This window comes from Eptatretus burgeri, chromosome 14 (genome assembly GCF_056783735.1).
Source record: "Eptatretus burgeri isolate ZD-2024b chromosome 14, Ebu_testis_v1, whole genome shotgun sequence".
Taxonomy (NCBI): Eukaryota; Metazoa; Chordata; class Myxini; order Myxiniformes; family Myxinidae; genus Eptatretus; species Eptatretus burgeri.
Window position 1 is genome coordinate 37,347,036 of NC_140974.1, and position 22,958 is coordinate 37,369,993.

Sequence of the window (22,958 nt, forward strand, 5' to 3'; positions counted from 1 at the left end):
TGTACAACTCCCTTGCTAACAGCTCCAATGACAACTTGCTCACTGTCCTAGCTCATGCAACTACACATCCCTGCTCTACTAAACTGCAAGGGAAACCGACATCTGCAGGAAAAGGCCATGGGGGACATCGTGAAACTCACACCGTTCACCCTTCACACACAGAACAGACATCTCTCCCTGCCGCCGGCGCCGCCAACACCCCACATCTTCCCAAGACCAGCTTTTGGGGGTCATGTTGAGGACTGATTTTTGCCGTGAGCTGGACCCATTTTCACAGCTTCAGGAAAACACGGTTTAACACGCAAAACAAATTTGGAGAGAAAAGGTTGCGAATTCATTCATTTTGTATGCAGCCTGTGGCTGTGGGTTGCATCATTGCTGGGAGCACATTGTGTCGCTGATGCAGTGGCCCTGTAGATTAGAGCAGGATTTTGTATTTTGTTTAGGGTGCCGGTGATGGCTCACCTACTCTTCGCAAAGGACACCCCGGCCATCTTTAACGTTCACCAATTAATGCCGGCACACAGGATGCCCGGTTTAACATTCACCTGAGGGATGGTGAACTCACTGATGTACCTGTAAAACAACAGGGTGACAGTTTGTAGCTGGGTCGAGCTTCGGACCCAGGCTCGGCAGCACAGAGGCGAGTTTGCATACCTCTAAAGTCTTGGCCCTAAGGTATCCTGCCAGCAAAATGCTGTGAAAGAAAGAATCTCAAATAATACATTGCCCCTTTTAAATGTTGACAAAAGCTTCATGGAAGACCTTGCACATGTATAACATGATTGAAATGATCATTAGTAGATATCAATGTACTTTCACTCGGATGACCATTGGTAGACAATGGGCAAACAATATCTGGGATTTGAACCTGTGAATGCAGCATCCTGTGGCAAGGGCTCGGATAAGAGTGCTAAACAGGCCAACATTTCTAATAGCCCCTGGAGCGCCGCATGATGCATCCTGTCCAAGTCAACGTTCTCATCGGCTGGAGAAAATTGGTCGATGGAAAATGGCCTGAATGTGTTGTTGCCATTTATCCTCACAAAAACTGGAAAATGAACAAAAATCGTTTAATATCACAAGTTTTAATCATGTGGTAACCCCAAGGCAGAACAAGTCGATCTCAGATCTTTAGATAGTTCTTGCGTCAAGGCCAAAGACCTGCAAAGGAGGTCACGAAGTACAAAAGGCTCTGAATCTTGCACGGGGTAGAACCTGCGGCTCTGAAACTGAACACCGTGGTGTTATTACCAAAGTTATGATCGGGCTAGAAAAAAGAAAAGGAAAAAAAAAAAGCCAAACGACATTAACTTAAAGCCATCGACATGAAAGCCATCCTTATTAGGGGGTCTGAAAGTGTCTTTCTCCAGAGATAAAAGTTGCCAGAATATGTATCCGGTGAAGTTTTTTTGTTTTCAAGCCATCAAAATCTTTGCAGAGTTAATAGATTCGCTTGTGAACAACAGCAACAAAGAACGATGAAAACCTGCATATGTGCTAACTCGTGCCGTCACGAGCATTTTTAAGAAAGAAAAAAAAAAAAACAGGAAAGCTTTGCTTCCTCCTGAGTTTTGGTTGGAAAGAACTGCATTGTTTGGATGGACATGTCCCATCAAATGTGGTCCGGTGAGAATCCAGGCTTCCCGATCTACAGCACCCGGACGATGGTGGTATGAAGCACCGCGACTGACTCGTCCTCCCTCATGGTGCGGTGTCAGCGCGTGGGATGCTGGGAGCGAGGACGGCTCCCCAGCGAGCGGCGGAGGCTCGGCTCAAGACGGACATAATGCTCGTTGAAGTCGAGTCGGAAGCTGAGGAAGCGGAGGCTTTCGTCGGTGCTGGACGCCAGCATTACCAAGAACTTCTGCACAATGGCCTGGGATGGGAGAGTGGGGAGGGCACGGTTGTTCCTCAATCACTGGGACCAGTGCAGCGTTAATCATCTGCCATTTTCAATTATCGGACAGTGCATGGACGACGATGGATCAAGGCCTACTTCCTTGTTATGTGCCAGAAGCTGAGGAGGATGAGAATGCCGGTGAGGGTGAGGGGCGATTGCAATTCGTACCTGAAATGCCTGTTTGAGGACGCGGAGTTTAGAACGGTTCTTTGGAACAAAGTTCTTCTGAAAATCCTGAACTTTTTCCATTTCTTGACGTTCTTCCTCAGCAGTGACACCCCACTCACCCTGCACAAAGAGAGTGAAGAAAACATTTAAATACGTGGCTGCAACCACTCTGACCCAAGTCAACCAAGTTATCACTGAAGTTCCTTACATTCAGCACCATGAGGTTGTGGAAGAGTGCATGCAAGGTCCACTAACCAATTAACCGCACCCCATCCCCCAACCCCACAGCTCGGAGTAAAATTCATAAGGTACACATATGCAGAAATATGGGTGCAACAACCAAGTCACAGGTTGTTTAAAATATATACACTGTAAATTTTTCAAAGCCAATGAGGATTACATTAAATCCCACCATCTTAGCATTTCGGCGGGGAAGCAAATAAAAAACAATTAACTTTTTGGACTTACTTTGACACACATTGTGGAATCCGCTACAGCACGCAAGGCTCTTGGTAAATGGGCGGCCTAACAAAATCTGGGACTGGAATCCGGTCGAGCTAGTTGTGGGGTCCAAGCCAAGCGTAAAAAAAGGCTTTCAGCGAGGCAGCCGAGGTGTGGGGAGAGGGGAGAGGCAAAGAGGGGCAGAGAGGTAGGCAGCAAGTAAGGGCAAAAAAAAAAGACTGAAAATTAAAGAGGGAGGGAGACTGTGGGGGGGGAGGTGAAGGGAACAAAGACAATGCTGGCATTGCATTTGGTCACTCCATAGGAAGGTTTTGGAGGACATGGAGAAGTCACAGAGAGTCAGAGACAAGGGGACATGCTAATGCAGAGACCGACAGAGTGATGTTGCCGCAGCATTTGCGCTGACCCGTCGCCGGCACGCTTCGCTGCACACACACGCACGGGCAGCTCCGCTTTACTGAAAGCCACACACACGCAAGTCGGCCACCACCACGCAAACACGGGGCACCCACGGCGAGGAAGCAAAACGTTATCACAAAGGAGGAAGCCAAGATACCTTACCCTGGACATCCTCTTCCAGTGAAGTGGCATCGTGACTTCCCAATTACCAACTACACAACCGCACTGTTTGCAGTTACTATCGCGGATAACAAAACATTCACCGAGAATGTTCCCGAGTGAAAGAGCGTGGGGCGAAACAAAACAAAGAAGACAAAACAAGAACCATTCGCTTAGCTCTCAATGATGTTTTCACAATGGAAGAGCAGGTCCTCAAAGTGGCCAAAAATAATTTTTAAAAATGTTCTGTGTGCATCAATAATGTTCAAAAAAGGGAAAACATTTAATTAATGACGTGGTGGCACCGACATACTGAGCAGCTTAATGAAATATCAGACTGCAGAAATTCTGATTGGAAAGAAAGAATAGCTTACAATTATATAATGAACAGATTAATGAGCAAGGAACAGAACAAAGTACAAAAAAGGGACCAGGGACACGTGAGGACGTGATGCTACCGTCAGCATCGGGGACACAGCATTCCAGGACTGCTTATGCGCATTGCACCTGCACGCAGGTAGATGTTACTGGTGCCTCATGCATCACATGAACTCTCCCTCGTTTGCCATCCATTCAGAAAAATGCCTCATCATGGGAATCCGTGTTAACAGAGCCTTCACTCCTTTAAAATTTACAAGATTAGGCTCAGATATAACCAGGCTGTAGGTGAAAACAACAAAACAACAACAACGAGGGAACTACAAAAGTTGCAAGAACTCAAAAGCAGAACTCGGTGTTAACGTTTTTAGGTTTTTTTTTAAAATACGAACTGATGGTTTGTCAAGTTAATTTGTCTAACTTTACGAACAGTGGTTCGGATCCAAGTTGCAAATAGCATGAGCGCCCGAGCCATCTCTCACCTCCTACACCAATGGCCTTTCCGACCCATCTTTAAAACACTATCTGAGCCTTCAGTGATCGCAGAAGCGTTTAATGCGCCAGTCTGGGGCCACTCACAATGCGTTGCCAACCACTCGTGCATGTTTGATGCGCAGACTCTAAGGTTTGGTCTCATTGGGGACCTTTAATTCACAAAAAGGCCACGAGCGGTTCTAAGCATCCAAATGGCTGGAGAGACTTATTATCCACACTCAAATCCAAACCACAGCCACAGTACTACTTCAAATAGAATTATATTTAAAAAGTCACCGCTTCAACGATGCAATTGAAAAATTACCGTTTGGTAAAAACAAAATTATCTGATCAGAAACAAAACTCAATGTGCTCAGATTAGTTCCGCTTTATTGGTGTTTCTACCTGAGTACTTGGCTCATGATGCTGCACAATATTTATCCCAAGTGGATTTGTCTGTCATCTCTCAACATCAATGTAATGCTTGTTATTGTAGTCTGGGATAGTTCTTCGTTTAGTTCAGAGGAAAAAAAATTTTTAAATAAATAAATAAAGGTTTTCCCAAAAGAAAAAGTTAACTTGCAACTCACGCGTTTCCATAGAAAGAACATGCAGGCATTGAAGCCGATTATAGTTCAAAACACAGCAATACGAGCCAATAGACATTCAAACAATTGCCATCAAAAACAAAAATAAACATATCCACACACACCGACAATACAATGACATCACCAAAACCAGGTGACGAAGTGAAACATTCATAAACATTTAAAAGGTGATAAAAGAAAGCAAAGTAAACATTGCTCTTTACGAAAGACCAAGGCGATAAAAATAGAGATCACCAAACAGGATGTGTGTTCATATGGAGGCGTGGGATGGAGCGGCATCGTCACCTGCTGGTCAGTATGGACTAGGGCTTTGGATTCGCGGCACACCTGAGGAGTTGAACAGGGCGCCGGTCACGCACCTGTCTCAACAAGGAACGTTTGCGCGGCGCAAACACGGTGTGCCGAGAAGGAGCGCCGGGGTTACGGACGAATGGACAAGCCCAAAGGTGACAGGCGTTAGTGATGCGAAGGTTACGGCGGAACAGAGAAAGAGGTTCAAAAATTAAACTAAAGAAATAAATAAAAAGGTTTTTGCAGTGGCTTCGCATGGTTGGGATAAGCAGGGCGATGATGCACGGAGTCGAGAAGACGCTGGCCAAAAAAAGGTAACCCCCCTTGTCGGGAAACAGTCATCCATACTGGGATATTGTTCTTTTTAACATCAGGCAAGTGTCAACACATAACTCCAGACATTTGTTTTTTGCATCGAGTCTTTTCCGTCGACAAATCAGCAACATCATGCCCTCCATTGTGACAGTCACAAAACCTTCGTTGAAAAACAAATTAATTCAAACAGAATTTCAAACATTCGCTTATTTTTGAAAATGCTATCAGAACGATCTTTCATCACCATGGAAATCCTCACGAAAATGAAGGTGCCTGAGTGTGTGTGTGTGTGTGTGTGTGTGTGTGTGTGTGTGTGTGTGTGTGTGTGTGTGTGTGTGTGTGTGTGTGTGTGTGTGTGTGTGTGTGTGTGTGTGTGTGTGTGTGTGTGTGTCATTTGTTGCTATGGTAACAAAAACCACCACGATCAGGAACAAACAATTCAAGCGCACTCAAAAACGGGTGAAATAACACCAAAATGTTTAACAAAATGTAACAGTGCATACCGGTCACTGACCAACCGATCGTTAAATGGCCATCGACGTGACGTCCAGTCGCAGGAAACTCGGTGCGGATCATAGGGGCACTGCATCGAGATCAAAATAACCCGAAGACTGCACAACAAATGCGTCACCCTCATCGCTAAGGAATTAATTGGCAACATCATCGAAATTGAACATCACCCACTTAATAATTAATTAAAATAATAAATAAAAGCAAATCCATTAACCTATTTTGGATCACAGGAAAAAAAAAAATCAAACACCCCACGCCCAGTGGTGGTTCCGAGCAAGCACCAACAACACGTGATTAATGGATGAGCGGGGCGACGAGATTGGCATCTCCGTCAGAACGTAAGAGTGAGGCGACTGGAGATAGGCTTTGCAAATTTGTCCAAGTAATGAATGATAATACATTATACACCGGACTGTAAAATGCTCCAAAAAAAAATAAAACCCCGCGTTCAACATCCCTGCAATTGGGTCGAGTGAGAAGAGCAATTACACGCACACGTGTGCACCGCACACGTGAGTGGTGTCGTAATGACAGAATAAGCAAGTGGAATTCAACAAATTCGAAGTTCCCTCAGTTGGTCGAGATGTTTTCAGAAATGATTAAAACAAACCTTACAACAGCAGTACAATTACCGGATGCAACAAATTGCTTAAAATAAACAAATAACGAATTCGGTTCAAATCCTCAGCCGAGATTCGGGACAATGTCCACCATTCCTCGGCAGACGAGTCTCCAAACGTTTGGAGACTCGTTTAACTTGTGAAGGGCCAAAAGTGCATGATCACTCGCCTCTGAGCCGTCTTCACTGGGTTTGAATCCCGATCCAGCTACAAACCGTCATCCCGGTGTTTCGCAAGCGGGGAATTGCATCAATGTGTGCACCATCCCTCAAATGGACATCAAGCCAGGTTGTTCAGATCCCGCATGTCCTTTGCCAAAATTAGGTGAGCTATCGCTGGGCACCCTGAACAAATTTCAAATTTCTGCTCACTCGGTTGAGTATCCTGCGTCAAGAATGGCGACCCATCCAGGATTTTAACCCAAGCCAAGAAACTGCTTCGATAGCCACTCAATGGAGGGCATGGATGACGATGACAACGACGATGAATGAAACACGACGGATATTTCTGGTATGCAGACAGTGGATCGAAAGTTATAGTACTGAATGAAAAGTAACTTTAGGAGATATTAATTTAATTCGCTTAAGATCGGCTCTGTCATTGAAACAAACAAGGTAATGACAACACAGGCATTAATCAGCCATTTTTGTGACACCAATGACTTTCTCACAACTTGTCACCTGATGGTGTTGAGTCCAACAAAGGCGATTATGCAAATGACAAGTGAGGCTTAGCCAGTGGGCACATGCTTTAATGAATGAAAAAAAAAAAAAAAAAAAGATTGAATGATCGGTTCGATGTTTCATTGGATTACACACTCCACAGCGATGGAAAATACCAAAATTCATTGATGTTGCCATCTCAATGAGGAACGCAGACCTCATGATTGCGATACTTTGTTTGAAAGATGATGGATTTGTCGTATTTTAAATGGCAGTGCATAGAGTTAACACGGAGAGGAGCTGGTGTAGCTGGGAGTTTTGTCCCAAAACTTAAGAAATGGATACACACAGTACTACGTTGAGACGGATAGAAACACATGGGACGGACGCCAGGACAAATCTTCAGCAAGCTCGCTTTCATCTCCAGTTTCATCTGCTCGAGGTGGTGCAGTCATTATGGCCTCAACGGCAAGACAAGCCTTCTCACTCGACTCGACTTGAGGTACCGGGACATGATCGATAGAGATGAAAGGAGATTCGACACCTGCCAGTGATAGCCTTCTCGTACTGCGACTTCGATTTTAGAGAATGTAAATGTTGTCTTTCTTCACCGTTCGAGACTGTGCATCAAATTTGTTTTGGAGTAACAGTTAATAACAAAAAATTACAGAAAACAATATAGTTGAGAGAATCGACGTCGTAACAAGCATCCTCAAGTGTCCTGCCAAGCTGGCATGTGACATGTGCCACCTAGTGGTTGACCGCCGAGGTCAACCTAAGAAATTGTACTTCATAATGTTTTTTTCTTTTTCACAAAATAAATGGCTGCAGAAACTTTCTTCCTTGAAGATTAGACCATTCAAATAAAGCAAGATCAGCACTGTCGTTCCTCAAAAGGTGAGTAACTTGTGTGGAGGTAGAATTGATGAGTTGAACATCATTGCATGACCTTGACGTTGTGCTTGTTCAGGATCTTCCCGAACAAATCCTTCGAGAACCAACAATGTCGAATTTGCTGCCGTTTGAAGGGCCAATCGGCATCACTTGACAAAATGGTGTCTCGTATTACGCACGTAACTCAAACACCTGGACAAGACACAGTCAAGTAAATAACACAATCAACACAAACCGTTTTTGATGCAAAAAGTAAACAATAATGCCCAGAGATAAAACTTCGCCATGATGTTTGCCGCAAAGTAACATAATCAGACTTTGCATTAAGGATACAAAATGGCCTCGCCATCACTAACCCAGTGTACCCAACGAAGAACGAGCCCTGTCTACACAAAGAAGAATGAACCCAGTGTCCACAACAAAAAAAAAAACTAACCCAGTGCACACAAAAAAGAACTAACACAATGTACACAATGAAGAAAGAACCCAGTGTACACAATGAAGAACTAACCCAGTGTCCACAAAGAAGAACGAACCCAGTGTCCACAACAAAAAACTAACCCAATGTACACAATGAAGAACTAACCCAGTGTACACAACGAAGAACTAACCCAGTGTCCACAACGAAGAACTAACCCAGTGTCCACAACGAAGAACTAACCCAGTGTCCACAACAAAAAACTAACCCAATGTACACAAAGAAGAACAAACCCAGTGTCCACAACAAAAAACTAACCCAATGTACACAATGAAGAACTAACCCAGTGTACACAACGAAGAACTAACCCAGTGTCCACAACGAAGAACTAACCCAGTGTCCACAACGAAGAACTAACCCAGTGTCCACAACGAAGAGCTAACCCAGTGTCCACAATGAAGAACTAACCCAGTGTCCACAACGAAGAACTTACCCAGTGTACACAATGAAGAACTAACCCAGTGTACACAACGAAGAACTAACCCAGTGTCCACAATGAAGAACTAACCCAGTGTACACAATGAAGAACTAACCCAGTGTACACAACGAAGAACTAACCCAGTGTCCACAATGAAGAACTAAACCAGTGTCCACAACGAAGAACTAACCCAGTGTCCACAACGAAGAACTTACCCAGTGTACACAACGAAGAACTAACCCAGTATACACAATGAAGACTAACCCAATGTACACAATGAAGAACTAACCCAATGTACACAATGAAGAACAAACCCAGTGTCCACAACGAAAAACTAACCCAATGTACACAATGAAGAACTAACCCAATGTACACAATGAAGAACTAACCCAATGTACACAATGAAGAACTAACCCAGTGTCCACAACAAAAAACTAACCCAATGTACACAAAGAAGAACAAACCCAGTGTCCACAACGAAAAACTAACCCAATGTACACAATGAAGAACGAACCCAATGTACACAACGAAGAACTAACCCAGTGTACACAATGAAGAACTAACCCAGTGTCTACAACGAAGAACTAACCCAGTGTACACAACGAAGAACTAACCCAGTGTCCACAACGAAGAACTAACCCAGTGTCCACAACGAAGAACTAACCCAGTGTCCACAACAAAAAACTAACCCAATGTACACAAAGAAGAACAAACCCAGTGTCCACAACAAAAAACTAACCCAATGTACACAATGAAGAACTAACCCAGTGTACACAACGAAGAACTAACCCAGTGTCCACAACGAAGAACTAACCCAGTGTCCACAACGAAGAACTAACCCAGTGTCCACAACGAAGAGCTAACCCAGTGTCCACAATGAAGAACTAACCCAGTGTCCACAACGAAGAACTTACCCAGTGTACACAATGAAGAACTAACCCAGTGTACACAACGAAGAACTAACCCAGTGTCCACAATGAAGAACTAACCCAGTGTCCACAATGAAGAACTAAACCAGTGTCCACAACGAAGAACTAACCCAGTGTCCACAACGAAGAACTTACCCAGTGTACACAACGAAGAACTAACCCAGTATACACAATGAAGACTAACCCAATGTACACAATGAAGAACTAACCCAATGTACACAATGAAGAACAAACCCAGTGTCCACAACGAAAAACTAACCCAATGTACACAATGAAGAACTAACCCAATGTACACAATGAAGAACTAACCCAATGTACACAATGAAGAACTAACCCAGTGTCCACAACAAAAAACTAACCCAATGTACACAAAGAAGAACAAACCCAGTGTCCACAACGAAAAACTAACCCAATGTACACAATGAAGAACGAACCCAATGTACACAACGAAGAACTAACCCAGTGTACACAATGAAGAACTAACCCAGTGTCTACAACGAAGAACTAACCCAGTGTCCACAACGAATAACTAACCCAGTGTCCACAATGAAGAACTAACCCAGTGTCCACAACGAAGAACTAACCCAGTGTCCACAACGAAGAACTAACCCAGTGTCCACAACGAAGAACTAACCCAGTGTCCACAATGAAGAACTAACCCAGTGTCCACAACGAAGAACTAACCCAATGTACACAATGAAGAACTAACCCAGTGTCCACAACGAAGAACTAACCCAGTGTCCACAACAAAAAAACTAACCCAATGTACACAATGAAGAACGAACCCAATGTACACAATGAAGAACTAACCCAATGTACACAATGAAGAACTCACCCAGTGTCCACAACAAAAAACTAACCCAGTGTCCACAACGAAGAACTAACCCAGTATACACAATGAAGACTAACCCAATGTACACAATGAAGAACAAACCCAGTGTCCACAACGAAAAACTAACCCAATGTACACAATGAAGAACTAACCCAATGTACACAATGAAGAACTAACCCAATGTACACAATGAAGAACTAACCCAGTGTCCACAACAAAAAACTAACCCAATGTACACAAAGAAGAACAAACCCAGTGTCCACAACGAAAAACTAACCCAATGTACACAATGAAGAACGAACCCAATGTACACAACGAAGAACTAACCCAGTGTACACAACGAAGAACTAACCCAGTGTCCACAATGAAGAACTAACCCAATGTACACAATGAAGAACTAACCCAGTGTACACAATGAAGAACTAACCCAATGTACACAATGAAGAACTAACCCAGTGTACACAACGAAGAACTAACCCAGTGTACACAATGAAGAACTAACCCAGTGTACACAACGAAGAACTAACCCAGTGTCCACAATGAAGAACTAACCCAGTGTACACAATGAAGAACTAACCCAGTGTCCACAATGAAGAACTCACCCAGTGTCCACAACGAAGAACTAACCCAGTGTCCACAATGAAGAACTTACCCAGTGTACACAATGAAGAACTCACCCAGTGTCCACAACGAAGAACTAACCCAGTGTACACAACGAAGAACTAACCCAGTGTCCACAATGAAGAACTAACCCAGTGTCCACAACGAAGAACTAACCCAGTGTCCACAACGAAGAACTAACCCAGTGTCCACAACGAATAACTAACCCAGTGTCCACAATGAAGAACTAACCCAGTGTCCACAACGAAGAACTAACCCAGTGTCCACAACGAAGAACTAACCCAGTGTCCACAACGAAGAACTAACCCAGTGTCCACAATGAAGAACTAACCCAGTGTCCACAACGAAGAACTAACCCTGTGTACACAATGAAGAACTAACCCAGTGTCCACAACGAAGAACTAACCCAGTGTCCACAACGAAGAACTAACCCAATGTACACAATGAAGAACTAACCCAGTGTCCACAACGAAGAACTAACCCAGTGTCCACAACAAAAAACTAACCCAATGTACACAATGAAGAACGAACCCAGTGTCCACAACAAAAAACTAACCCAGTGTCCACAACGAAGAACTAACCCAGTATACACAATGAAGAACTAACCCAATGTACACAATGAAGAACTAACCCAATGTACACAATGAAGAACAAACCCAGTGTCCACAACGAAAAACTAACCCAATGTACACAATGAAGAACTAACCCAATGTACACAATGAAGAACTAACCCAATGTACACAATGAAGAACTAACCCAGTGTCCACAACAAAAAACTAACCCAATGTACACAAAGAAGAACAAACCCAGTGTCCACAACGAAAAACTAACCCAATGTACACAATGAAGAACGAACCCAATGTACACAATGAAGAACTAACCCAGTGTACACAACGAAGAACTAACCCAGTGTCCACAATGAAGAACTAACCCAGTGTACACAATGAAGAACTAACCCAGTGTACACAACGAAGAACTAACCCAGTGTCCACAATGAAGAACTCACCCAGTGTCCACAACGAAGAACTAACCCAGTGTCCACAACGAAGAACTAACCCAGTGTCCACAACGAAGAACTAACCCAGTGTCCACAACAAAGAACTATCCCAGTGTACACAACGAAGAACTAACCCAGTGTCCACAACAAAGAACTATCCCAGTGTACACAACGAAGAACTAACCCAGTGTCCACAACGAAGAACTAACCCAGTGTCCACAACGAATAACTAACCCAGTGTCCACAACGAATAACTAACCCAGTGTCCACAATGAAGAACTAACCCAGTGTCCACAACGAAGAACTAACCCAGTGTCCACAATGAAGAACTAACCCAGTGTCCACAACGAAGAACTAACCCAGTGTCCACAACGAAGAACTAACTCTGTGTACACAACGAAGAACTAACCCAGTGTCCACAATGAAGAACTTACCCAGTGTACACAATGAAGAACTAACCCAGTGTCCACAACGAAGAACTCACCCAGTGTACACAACGAAGAACTAACCCAGTGTACACAACGAAGAACTAACCCAGTGTCCACAACGAAGAACTAACCCAGTGTACACAATGAAGAACTAACCCAGTGTCCACAACGAAGAACTAACCCAGTGTCCACAATGAAGAACTTACCCAGTGTACACAATGAAGAACTAACCCAGTGTACACAATGAAGAACTAACCCAGTGTCCACAATGAAGAACTTACCCAATGTACACAACGAAGAACTAACCCAGTGTCCACAACGAAGAACTAACCCAGTGTCCACAACGAAGAACTAACCCAGTGTCCACAACGAAGAACTAACCCAGTGTACACAATGAAGAACTAACCCAGTGTACACAATGAAGAACTCACCCAGTGTACACAACGAAGAACTAACCCAGTGTACACAATGAAGAACTCACCCAGTGTACACAACGAAGAACTAACCCAGTCTCCACAATGAAGAACTCACCCAGTGTACACAACGAAGAACTAACCCAATGTACACAATGAAGAACTAACCCAGTGTACACAATGAAGAACTTACCCAGTGTACACAACGAAGAACTAACCCAGTGTCCACAATGAAGAACTTACCCAGTGTACACAATGAAGAACTAACCCAGTGTCCACAAGGAAGAACTAACCCAGTGTCCACAACGAAGAACTAACCCAGTGTCCACAACGAAGAACTAACCCAGTGTACACAATGAAGAACTAACCCAGTGTACACAATGAAGAACTCACCCAGTGTACACAACGAAGAACTAACCCAGTCTCCACAATGAAGAACTCACCCAGTGTACACAACGAAGAACTAACCCAGTGTACACAATGAAGAACTAACCCAGTGTACACAACGAAGAACTAACCCAGTGTCCACAATGAAGAACTCACCCAGTGTACACAACGAAGAACTAACCCAGTGTACACAATGAAGAACTAACCCAGTGTCCACAATGAAGAACTAACCCAGTGTCCACAATGAAGAACTAAACCAGTGTCCACAACGAAGAACTAACCCAGTGTCCACAACGAAGAACTTACCCAGTGTACACAACGAAGAACTAACCCAGTATACACAATGAAGACTAACCCAATGTACACAATGAAGAACTAACCCAATGTACACAATGAAGAACAAACCCAGTGTCCACAACGAAAAACTAACCCAATGTACACAATGAAGAACTAACCCAATGTACACAATGAAGAACTAACCCAATGTACACAATGAAGAACTAACCCAGTGTCCACAACAAAAAACTAACCCAATGTACACAAAGAAGAACAAACCCAGTGTCCACAACGAAAAACTAACCCAATGTACACAATGAAGAACGAACCCAATGTACACAACGAAGAACTAACCCAGTGTACACAATGAAGAACTAACCCAGTGTCCACAACGAAGAACTAACCCAGTGTCCACAACGAATAACTAACCCAGTGTCCACAATGAAGAACTAACCCAGTGTCCACAACGAAGAACTAACCCAGTGTCCACAACGAAGAACTAACCCAGTGTCCACAATGAAGAACTAACCCAGTGTCCACAACGAAGAACTAACCCAATGTACACAATGAAGAACTAACCCAGTGTCCACAACGAAGAACTAACCCAGTGTCCACAACAAAAAAACTAACCCAATGTACACAATGAAGAACGAACCCAATGTACACAATGAAGAACTAACCCAATGTACACAATGAAGAACGAACCCAGTGTCCACAACAAAAAACTAACCCAGTGTCCACAACGAAGAACTAACCCAATGTACACAATGAAGAACTAACCCAATGTACACAATGAAGAACAAACCCAGTGTCCACAACGAAAAACTAACCCAATGTACACAATGAAGAACTAACCCAATGTACACAATGAAGAACTAACCCAAGGTACACAATGAAGAACTAACCCAGTGTCCACAACAAAAAACTAACCCAATGTACACAAAGAAGAACAAACCCAGTGTCCACAACGAAAAACTAACCCAATGTACACAATGAAGAACGAACCCAATGTACACAATGAAGAACTAACCCAGTGTACACAACAAAGAACTAACCCAGTGTCCACAATGAAGAACTAACCCAATGTACACAATGAAGAACTAACCCAGTGTACACAATGAAGAACTAACCCAATGTACACAATGAAGAACTAACCCAGTGTACACAACGAAGAACTAACCCAATGTACACAATGAAGAACTAACCCAATGTACACAATGAAGAACTAACCCAGTGTCCACAATGAAGAACTAACCCAATGTACACAATGAAGAACTAACCCAGTGTACACAATGAAGAACTAACCCAGTGTACACAATGAAGAACTAACCCAGTGTACACAATGAAGAACTAACCCAGTGTACACAACGAAGAACTAACCCAGTGTCCACAACGAAGAACTAACCCAGTGTCCACAATGAAGAACTAACCCAGTGTCCACAACGAAGAACTAACCCAGTGTCCACAACGAAGAACTAACCCAGTGTCCACAACGAAGAACTAACCCAGTGTACACAATGAAGAACTAACCCAGTGTACACAACGAAGAACTAACCCAGTCTCCACAATGAAGAACTCACCCAGTGTACACAACGAAGAACTAACCCAATGTACACAATGAAGAACTTACCCAGTGTACACAACGAAGAACTAACCCAGTCTCCACAATGAAGAACTAACCCAGTGTACACAACAAAGAACTAACCCAGTGTCCACAATGAAGAACTAACCCAATGTACACAATGAAGAACTAACCCAGTGTACACAATGAAGAACTAACCCAGTGTACACAATGAAGAACTAACCCAGTGTCCACAATGAAGAACTAACCCAGTGTACACAATGAAGAACTAACCCAGTGTACACAATGAAGAACTAACCCAGTGTCCACAATGAAGAACTAACCCAGTGTACACAATGAAGAACTAACCCAGTGTCCACAATGAAGAACTAACCCAATGTTCACAATGAAGAACTAACCCAATGTACACAATGAAGAACTAACCCAGTGTACACAATGAAGAACTAACCCAGTGTACACAATGAAGAACTAACCCAATGTACACAATGAAGAACTAACCCAGTGTACACAACGAAGAACTAACCCAGTGTACACAACGAAGAACTAACCCAGTGTACACAACGAAGAACTAACCCAGTGTACACAACGAAGAACTAACCCAGTGTACACAACGAAGAACTAACCCAGTGTACACAACGAAGAACTAACCCAGTGTCCACAACGAAGAACTAACCCAGTGTCCACAACGAAGAACTAACCCAGTGTCCACAACGAAGAACTAACCCAGTGTCCACAACGAAGAACTAACCCAGTGTCCACAATGAAGAACTAACCCAATGTACACAATGAAGAACTAACCCAGTGTACACAACGAAGAACTAACCCAGTGTACACAACGAATAACTAACCCAATGTACACAATGAAGAATGAACCCAGTGTCCACAACGAAGAACTAACCCAGTGTCCACAACGAAGAACTAATCCAGTGTCCACAACGAAGAACTAACCCAATGTACACAATGAAGAACTAACCCAGTGTCCACAATGAAGAACTAACCCAATGTACACAATGAAGAACTAACCCAATGTACACAATGAAGAACTAACCCAGTGTACACAATGAAGAACTAACCCAGTGTCCACAACAAAGAACTAACCCAGTGTACACAACGAATAACTAACCCAATGTACACAACGAATAACTAACCCAATGTACACAATGAAGAACTAACCCAGTGTACACAATGAAGAACTTACCCAGTGTACACAACGAAGAACTAACCCAGTGTCCACAATGAAGAACTTACCCAGTGTACACAATGAAGAACTAACCCAGTGTACACAATGAAGAACTAACCCAGTGTCCACAATGAAGAACTAACCCAATGTACACAATGAAGAACTAACCCAGTGTACACAATGAAGAACTAACCCAATGTACACAATGAAGAACTAACCCAGTGTACACAACGAAGAACTAACCCAGTGTCCACAACGAAGAACTAACCCAGTGTACACAACGAAGAACTAACCCAGTGTACACAACGAAGAACTAACCCAGTGTACACAACGAAGAACTAACCCAGTGTACACAACGAAGAACTAACCCAGTGTCCACAACGAAGAACTAACCCAGTGTCCACAACGAAGAACTAACCCAGTGTCCACAATGAAGAACTAACCCAATGTACACAATGAAGAACTAACCCAGTGTACACAATGAAGAACTAACCCAGTGTACACAACGAATAACTAACCCAATGTACACAACGAATAACTAACCCAATGTACACAATGAAGAATGAACCCAGTGTCCACAACGAAGAACTAACCCAGTGTCCACAACGAAGAACTAATCCAGTGTCCACAACGAAGAACTAACCCAGTGTCCACAATGAAGAACTAACCCAATGTACACAATGAAGAACTAACCCAATGTACACAATGAAGAACTAACCCAGTGTACACAATGAAGAACTAACCCAATGTACACAATGAAGAACTAACCCAGTGTACACAACGAAGAACTAACCCAATGTACACAATGAAGAACTAACCCAGTGTACACAATGAAGAACTAACCCAATGTACACAATGAAGAACTAACCCAGTGTACACAACGAAGAACTAACCCAGTGTCCACAACGAAGAACTAACCCAGTGTACACAACGAAGAACTAACCCAGTGTACACAACGAAGAACTAACCCAGTGTACACAACGAAGAACTAACCCAGTGTACACAACGAAGAACTAACCCAGTGTACACAACGAAGAACTAACCCAGTGTCCACAACGAAGAACTAACCCAGTGTCCACAACGAAGAACTAACCCAGTGTCCACAACGAAGAACTAACCCAGTGTCCACAATGAAGAACTAACCCAATGTACACAATGAAGAACTAACCCAGTGTACACAACGAAGAACTAACCCAGTGTACACAACGAATAACTAACCCAATGTACACAACGAATAACTAACCCAATGTACACAATGAAGAATGAACCCAGTGTCCACAACGAAGAACTAACCCAGTGTCCACAACGAAGAACTAATCCAGTGTCCACAACGAAGAACTAACCCAGTGTCCACAATGAAGAACTAACCCAATGTACACAATGAAGAACTAACCCAATGTACACAATGAAGAACTAACCCAGTGTACACAATGAAGAACTAACCCAGTGTCCACAACAAAGAACTAACCCAGTGTACACAATGAAGAACTAACCCAGTGTACACAACGAATAACTAACCCAATGTACACAACGAATAACTAACCCAATGTACACAATGAAGAATGAACCCAGTGTCCACAACGAAGAACTAACCCAGTGTCCACAACAAAGAACTAACCCAGTGTACACAATGAAGAACTAACCCAGTGTACACAACGAATAACTAACCCAATGTACACAACGAATAACTAACCCAATGTACACAATGAAGAATGAACCCAGTGTCCACAACGAAGAACTAACCCAGTGTCCACAACAAAGAACTAACCCAGTGTACACAATGAAGAACTAACCCAGTGTCCACAATTAAGTCCGTTGGGAGGGTAATTGTGCAATTGGTTCGTCCTTCAAATGTAAAGGGATCTTGGGGACCCGACACAGGATGAAGTCTTGCCGAATCGACCCATTTCCAGACTTCGTGAGCAGATTTTTCAGGTGGTCACCAAAGCCGAACTCGAAACGTTAATTGAAGGATACATTTTCACTTCTTACGTTGACCTGAAGCTGGCCCTGACGCAGCGGACATATGGCCATGAAGGATGACCTTACACACCCAAATAGGGACGGGGTAATTATTCGAGGTGCAACAGACCTCAAATGGGATACTTCGGAAAGGAGGAATACAAATCTTGAGAAGGCAAAGTCTCTTTCCCGCTTTCCTCTGTTTGAATGAAAGGAGGAGCCTTCATGGATATGACAAATCACAACAAAGTCTATAAAATTGGCTTTTGCCTTCTTAATTTCCAGAAAGATATTGTCAGAGGAATACCGTACTTGAATGGGTATCAGAAGGCAAAGATTGTCAGGACGGAAAATATTGGGATCGTGGGTGAAGTTGCCCAGAAGGGGAGAAAGGGGGGGGGGGAGTCCCCCTTGGTTCAAATGAGATTTGCGAGGAACAATACATTCCGAGTGTCCATCAAACGCCCCGTTTATTCAACATCGAATGTGTATAGCGCTCAGGTCACGACGATGAGAGCACGTGCACAGTACAGAACCAAAGTACATAGACAAACCGGAGTAATCACATTGTAGGACAAGAACGTGCTGCATACACATCACAAAAGTAAAGAGGTTCACACCGTTTTACACCGAACAAGAGCGCTTTGGCCTCAAGCCTTTTTGACTCGTTGCTATTACGGTTGTCCGATTCCCTTTGCTTCTCTCTGTGCATTGTTGACGCAGTCACCAAACTTGCTGAAAATACAACCAATCCGAATGATAGGTGGTGCCTTAGTGTGGCCAAGATCCGAGCTGTGGGAGAGGGACCAAACAGCAGAGACGAGCATACTCTCGTGATCATTTGGCTCAGTACTCATATGTGCCGATCAATTCATCCTGTTGAGCACCATACCTTGCCCCCCCCCAATCCCTCCACCCACAATTCCTTCAGCAGCACTCTTCACACCTTGAAAAGTACACAATGGGGAATGTATAGGTATTTGTGGGTCATGAGCCCAGAGAGGAAGTGAATTGACTGACGGAAGCGGCTTAGTTTTTGGGGGTGGGGGGGAAGGGCGGTGGAGCATAACAGAGGAAGTGTCCCACAATACGTTTGACGAGCAGATGATAAAACACACAAAAAGAAAATAACAGAAAGGTAAAACAATTACAAATACCCACAGTTCACACATTCGCTTGAATGTAAAATGACAACATCACATTACAAACAAGAAAAAGAACAATCAGAGATTGCAGGCACTCACTAGGACTTCTTCTGCATGGTGTATTTTGTGTGGCATTTGTGTGCTGGTGTCATGTCAGGTCAGGTCAGGTCAGGTCAGGTGTGGGAGCATGCGCCGGAGCAGTGCATCGCTGCATTCACTTTCCACTGGTACTCCAGGGCCTCCATCGGGCCCATCCCCCCTGGCAGATGCCTGGCCCATCCCCCATCTCCTTGAAATGCTGATCAACCTGCTGCAACCATGAGGAACGTGATCGACCCATTGGCCTCCTCCACTCACGAGGCTCCCTCACTGATAGAATCTGGTGAGCAGAATCAGCATCAGGAAAACGAGCCTCAGGAAAACCCTCAGGACCCAGGAAAGCATCAGGAAAACGAGCCACATGTCCACACAGCTGCAGCTGAAGCTCACGGACTATGCAGGTAACAAATCTCATTTGAAATTTGAAATCTCATTTGAAAACAGCAACTGCTCGTTGGACACAAAGTCCGACCAGTGATAGCCAAGGATTCTCCAAAGAGACCTAGTACCAAAGGAATTAAGTCTCCATTTCAGATCCCTAGTCAGAGTCCAAGTCTCACATCCATAGAGCAAGACTGGAAGCACGAAGGACCTGAAGACTCGGACTTTCATCCTCCCGCACAGGTACCGGCAGCGCTACACCCCATGATCCACTGAATCCATGCCTCCCCAGGCCTGGCCCAGACATCTGTTGGGCTCTGGTTCAAGCCAGCAAAGACATGAATATCACTGCTAAAGGGGCTGTCACACCTTGACGTTTTAGCCAGCGTATGGCAAGGTCTCAAAATGTATGTAAAACGCTGGCGTACGCTGAACTATCGATGGTTTTTTTAAGTTTTGGGCGTATAATAACGTGTTGGACGTATGCATAACGTATTAGTAACGTACACAGAACGTTTTAATCACATATAGATAACTTATACCAACGAATGCTGAGCGTGTTGTCGGCCTTCACAACCTATGCCCAACGATAGTCTAACTTATGCATAGCGCGGCAGCGTATCTCCGACAATCACATGGCGTAGGCTATTCATAGGCTGTGGCTCGACGATTCAAATCATAACCGAACTAGACATCGAAGTGTGAAGCAGCTGTCACACCTTGATGTTTTAGCCAGCGTATGCCGACGTATAAAAAATTTGCCGAACCAAGCTGGCACATGTCGAATAAGTTATGGGTAAGTTTTGTACATGTTAAGAGCACGCTGGCATACGTCGAAGTACGCTGGCATACGTCGTTTTCTGGCAGACGTCATCATATGCAGAGTACGTAGAGAAATTTTCAGCATGTTGAAAATTTCTTGACGTACTCGACATATGACACAAGTTCCGCATACGCTGGCATAAGTTGTAGGCACGCTACGCGATCGTTGACACACGTTACTTGTAAGTTACTCATAAGTCGAAACACGTCAAGGTAATGGTTAGCGTCAGTGTTCCAGACTCCCTGGTTTTTGTTTTTTTTTTTCTTCGGTATGACGGTGATGTTGACACTTCGATTTCTAGTGTGGTTATGATTTAAATCGTTGAGCGGCAGCCTACTCATTATATTATATTATATTATAACCGCACTAGAAATCGAAGTGTCAACATCACCATCATACCGAAGAAAAAAAAAAACAAAACTAGGGAGTCTGGAACACTGACGCTAACCATTACCTTGACATGTTTCGACTTGTGAGTAACTTACAAGTAACGTGTGTCGACGCGTGTCAACGATCGCGTAACGTGCCAACAACACGTTACTCATAGGTTAGAAATAAGTTTCGGGTACGCTAAACATTACCTCGACGTGTTTCAACTTATGAGTAACTTACAAGTAACGTGTCGACGATCACGTAACGTGCCTACAACTTATGGCCAGCGTTATGCGGAACGTGTGAGTCATACGCTTGCATACGTCGAAAAATTTCAAGCATGGAAAATTTGTCTAACACCACGGCGTACAATGACGTATGCCAGCGTACCACGAAAAAAAAGCCAGCGTACTACGACGTATGCCAGCGTGCTCTTAACGTATACAAACTTACCCATAACGTATTCGACGTGTGCCAGCGTTTTAGCCAAATTTTGCATACGTCAGGCATACGCTGGCTAAATCGTCAAGGTGTGACAGGTAAGTGAATCTCTCCGTGACCTCAACATCCTCACCACAAACAGGTACAGACAAGATAGCAGAATCCAAGATGTTATTGAAAGCCTGGATCTCAGTTTTGACCCACGAAACCCGTAATCTCAACTGCTCAGACTCCTCCCTCATTCAGCAGCTCGAGGGCCCCCAAAAAGATATCCAAAATCTCTGCAAAGATAATGGCATCATCTGCAAAATCAAGGTCCGAGATCTTGACATTCGCAAACGATGCACCACAGCTTGATCTCTCCGACATCCTCCCTGGAATCCAGTCCATTCAAGCGCTGAAAAGTGTGGGGGCCAGTACACACCCCGAACGAACTCCAGTAACAAATGGAAATAAGTCGGAGATGGTACCACCACAATTCACAGCATGCTCAGTACCAAAGTATAGTTCAGACATCAGATTGACCAGTTTTGGTGGCACCCCAGGAAGACCAAGAATTCTCCAGAGGACATCCCGATTCACTGAATCGAATGCTTTGTATAGATCAACATATGCTGCAAGCAGCCCCTGCCAAAACTCTCATCTGCATTCGGTGAGGACCCGAAGTGGAAGGATACGGTCAATCGTTGACCTCTTTGGTGTAGAGCCTGGTTTCTCTGGGTGCTGGTGCTCAAGCAGATGGTGGCGAACCCTATCAAGACTTACCAAGCTTGGGGAACATTTGTGTGAAGTTTACTCTCGATTTGTCCAGCTGTTCTGAGAAGAACATTTTTATAGGTTTTAGGGTAAAACCAATATGGCTGCGAAACCATGTGACCTATGATGTCATATGTGTGAACCTTTTGTTCCTCATAAATAGGCGGTCATACGTGTAAAGTTTTGCCTCGATCTGTTCAGCCACTTTAGATAAGAAGATTTTTGAATGTTTTTTTCTTTTTTTTTTAAAAACAATATGGCTGCCGAATCACATGCAGGATGACATCATCAAAAAAATTTTCTGTGGACCATTTTATCTCGAGATGACCCTCAACGATGTTCATACTGATCAGATGTAGTGTTCTAACATATGCAATTACGATGTCATAACGAAGGCACCTATGACATCATTTTTAAAATAAAAAAACAAAATCACACTTTTTCCCCATGAGGAGTACTTGCCGTTTGCCAAGTTTCAATTTTTTCCTTCGTGCTATTTCAGACACGCAGAGGTCCAAAGGTTTTCCGTTTTTCCCAACATGGCTGCCACATCACGAGACCTATGACGTCATAATTATGCTTCAAACATTTT

General features: G+C 43.7%; 1 protein-coding gene across 5 annotated transcripts in view; it reads right to left on the bottom strand.

The window, feature by feature from the left end:
- Window positions 1-1,072: 1,072 nt before the first annotated feature.
- The window catches only part of TUBGCP3 (tubulin gamma complex component 3), an 83,824-nt gene continuing 61,938 nt past the window's right edge, over window positions 1,073-22,958 (bottom strand). For 4 of the 5 annotated variants that reach the window (XM_085854384.1, XM_085854383.1, XM_085854386.1 and 1 more), the window contains 2 exons: window positions 2,072-2,191; window positions 1,073-1,879 (listed from right to left, as the gene is read on the bottom strand). In XM_085854384.1, the coding sequence (XP_085710510.1) occupies window positions 1,718-1,879; window positions 2,072-2,191 (282 nt within the window). In that variant the 3' untranslated portion in view covers window positions 1,073-1,717. Of the gene's footprint in view, window positions 1,880-2,071; window positions 2,192-2,539; window positions 2,664-22,958 lie in introns of all 5 variants that reach the window. The other variant, XR_015051138.1, reaches the window with a different exon arrangement.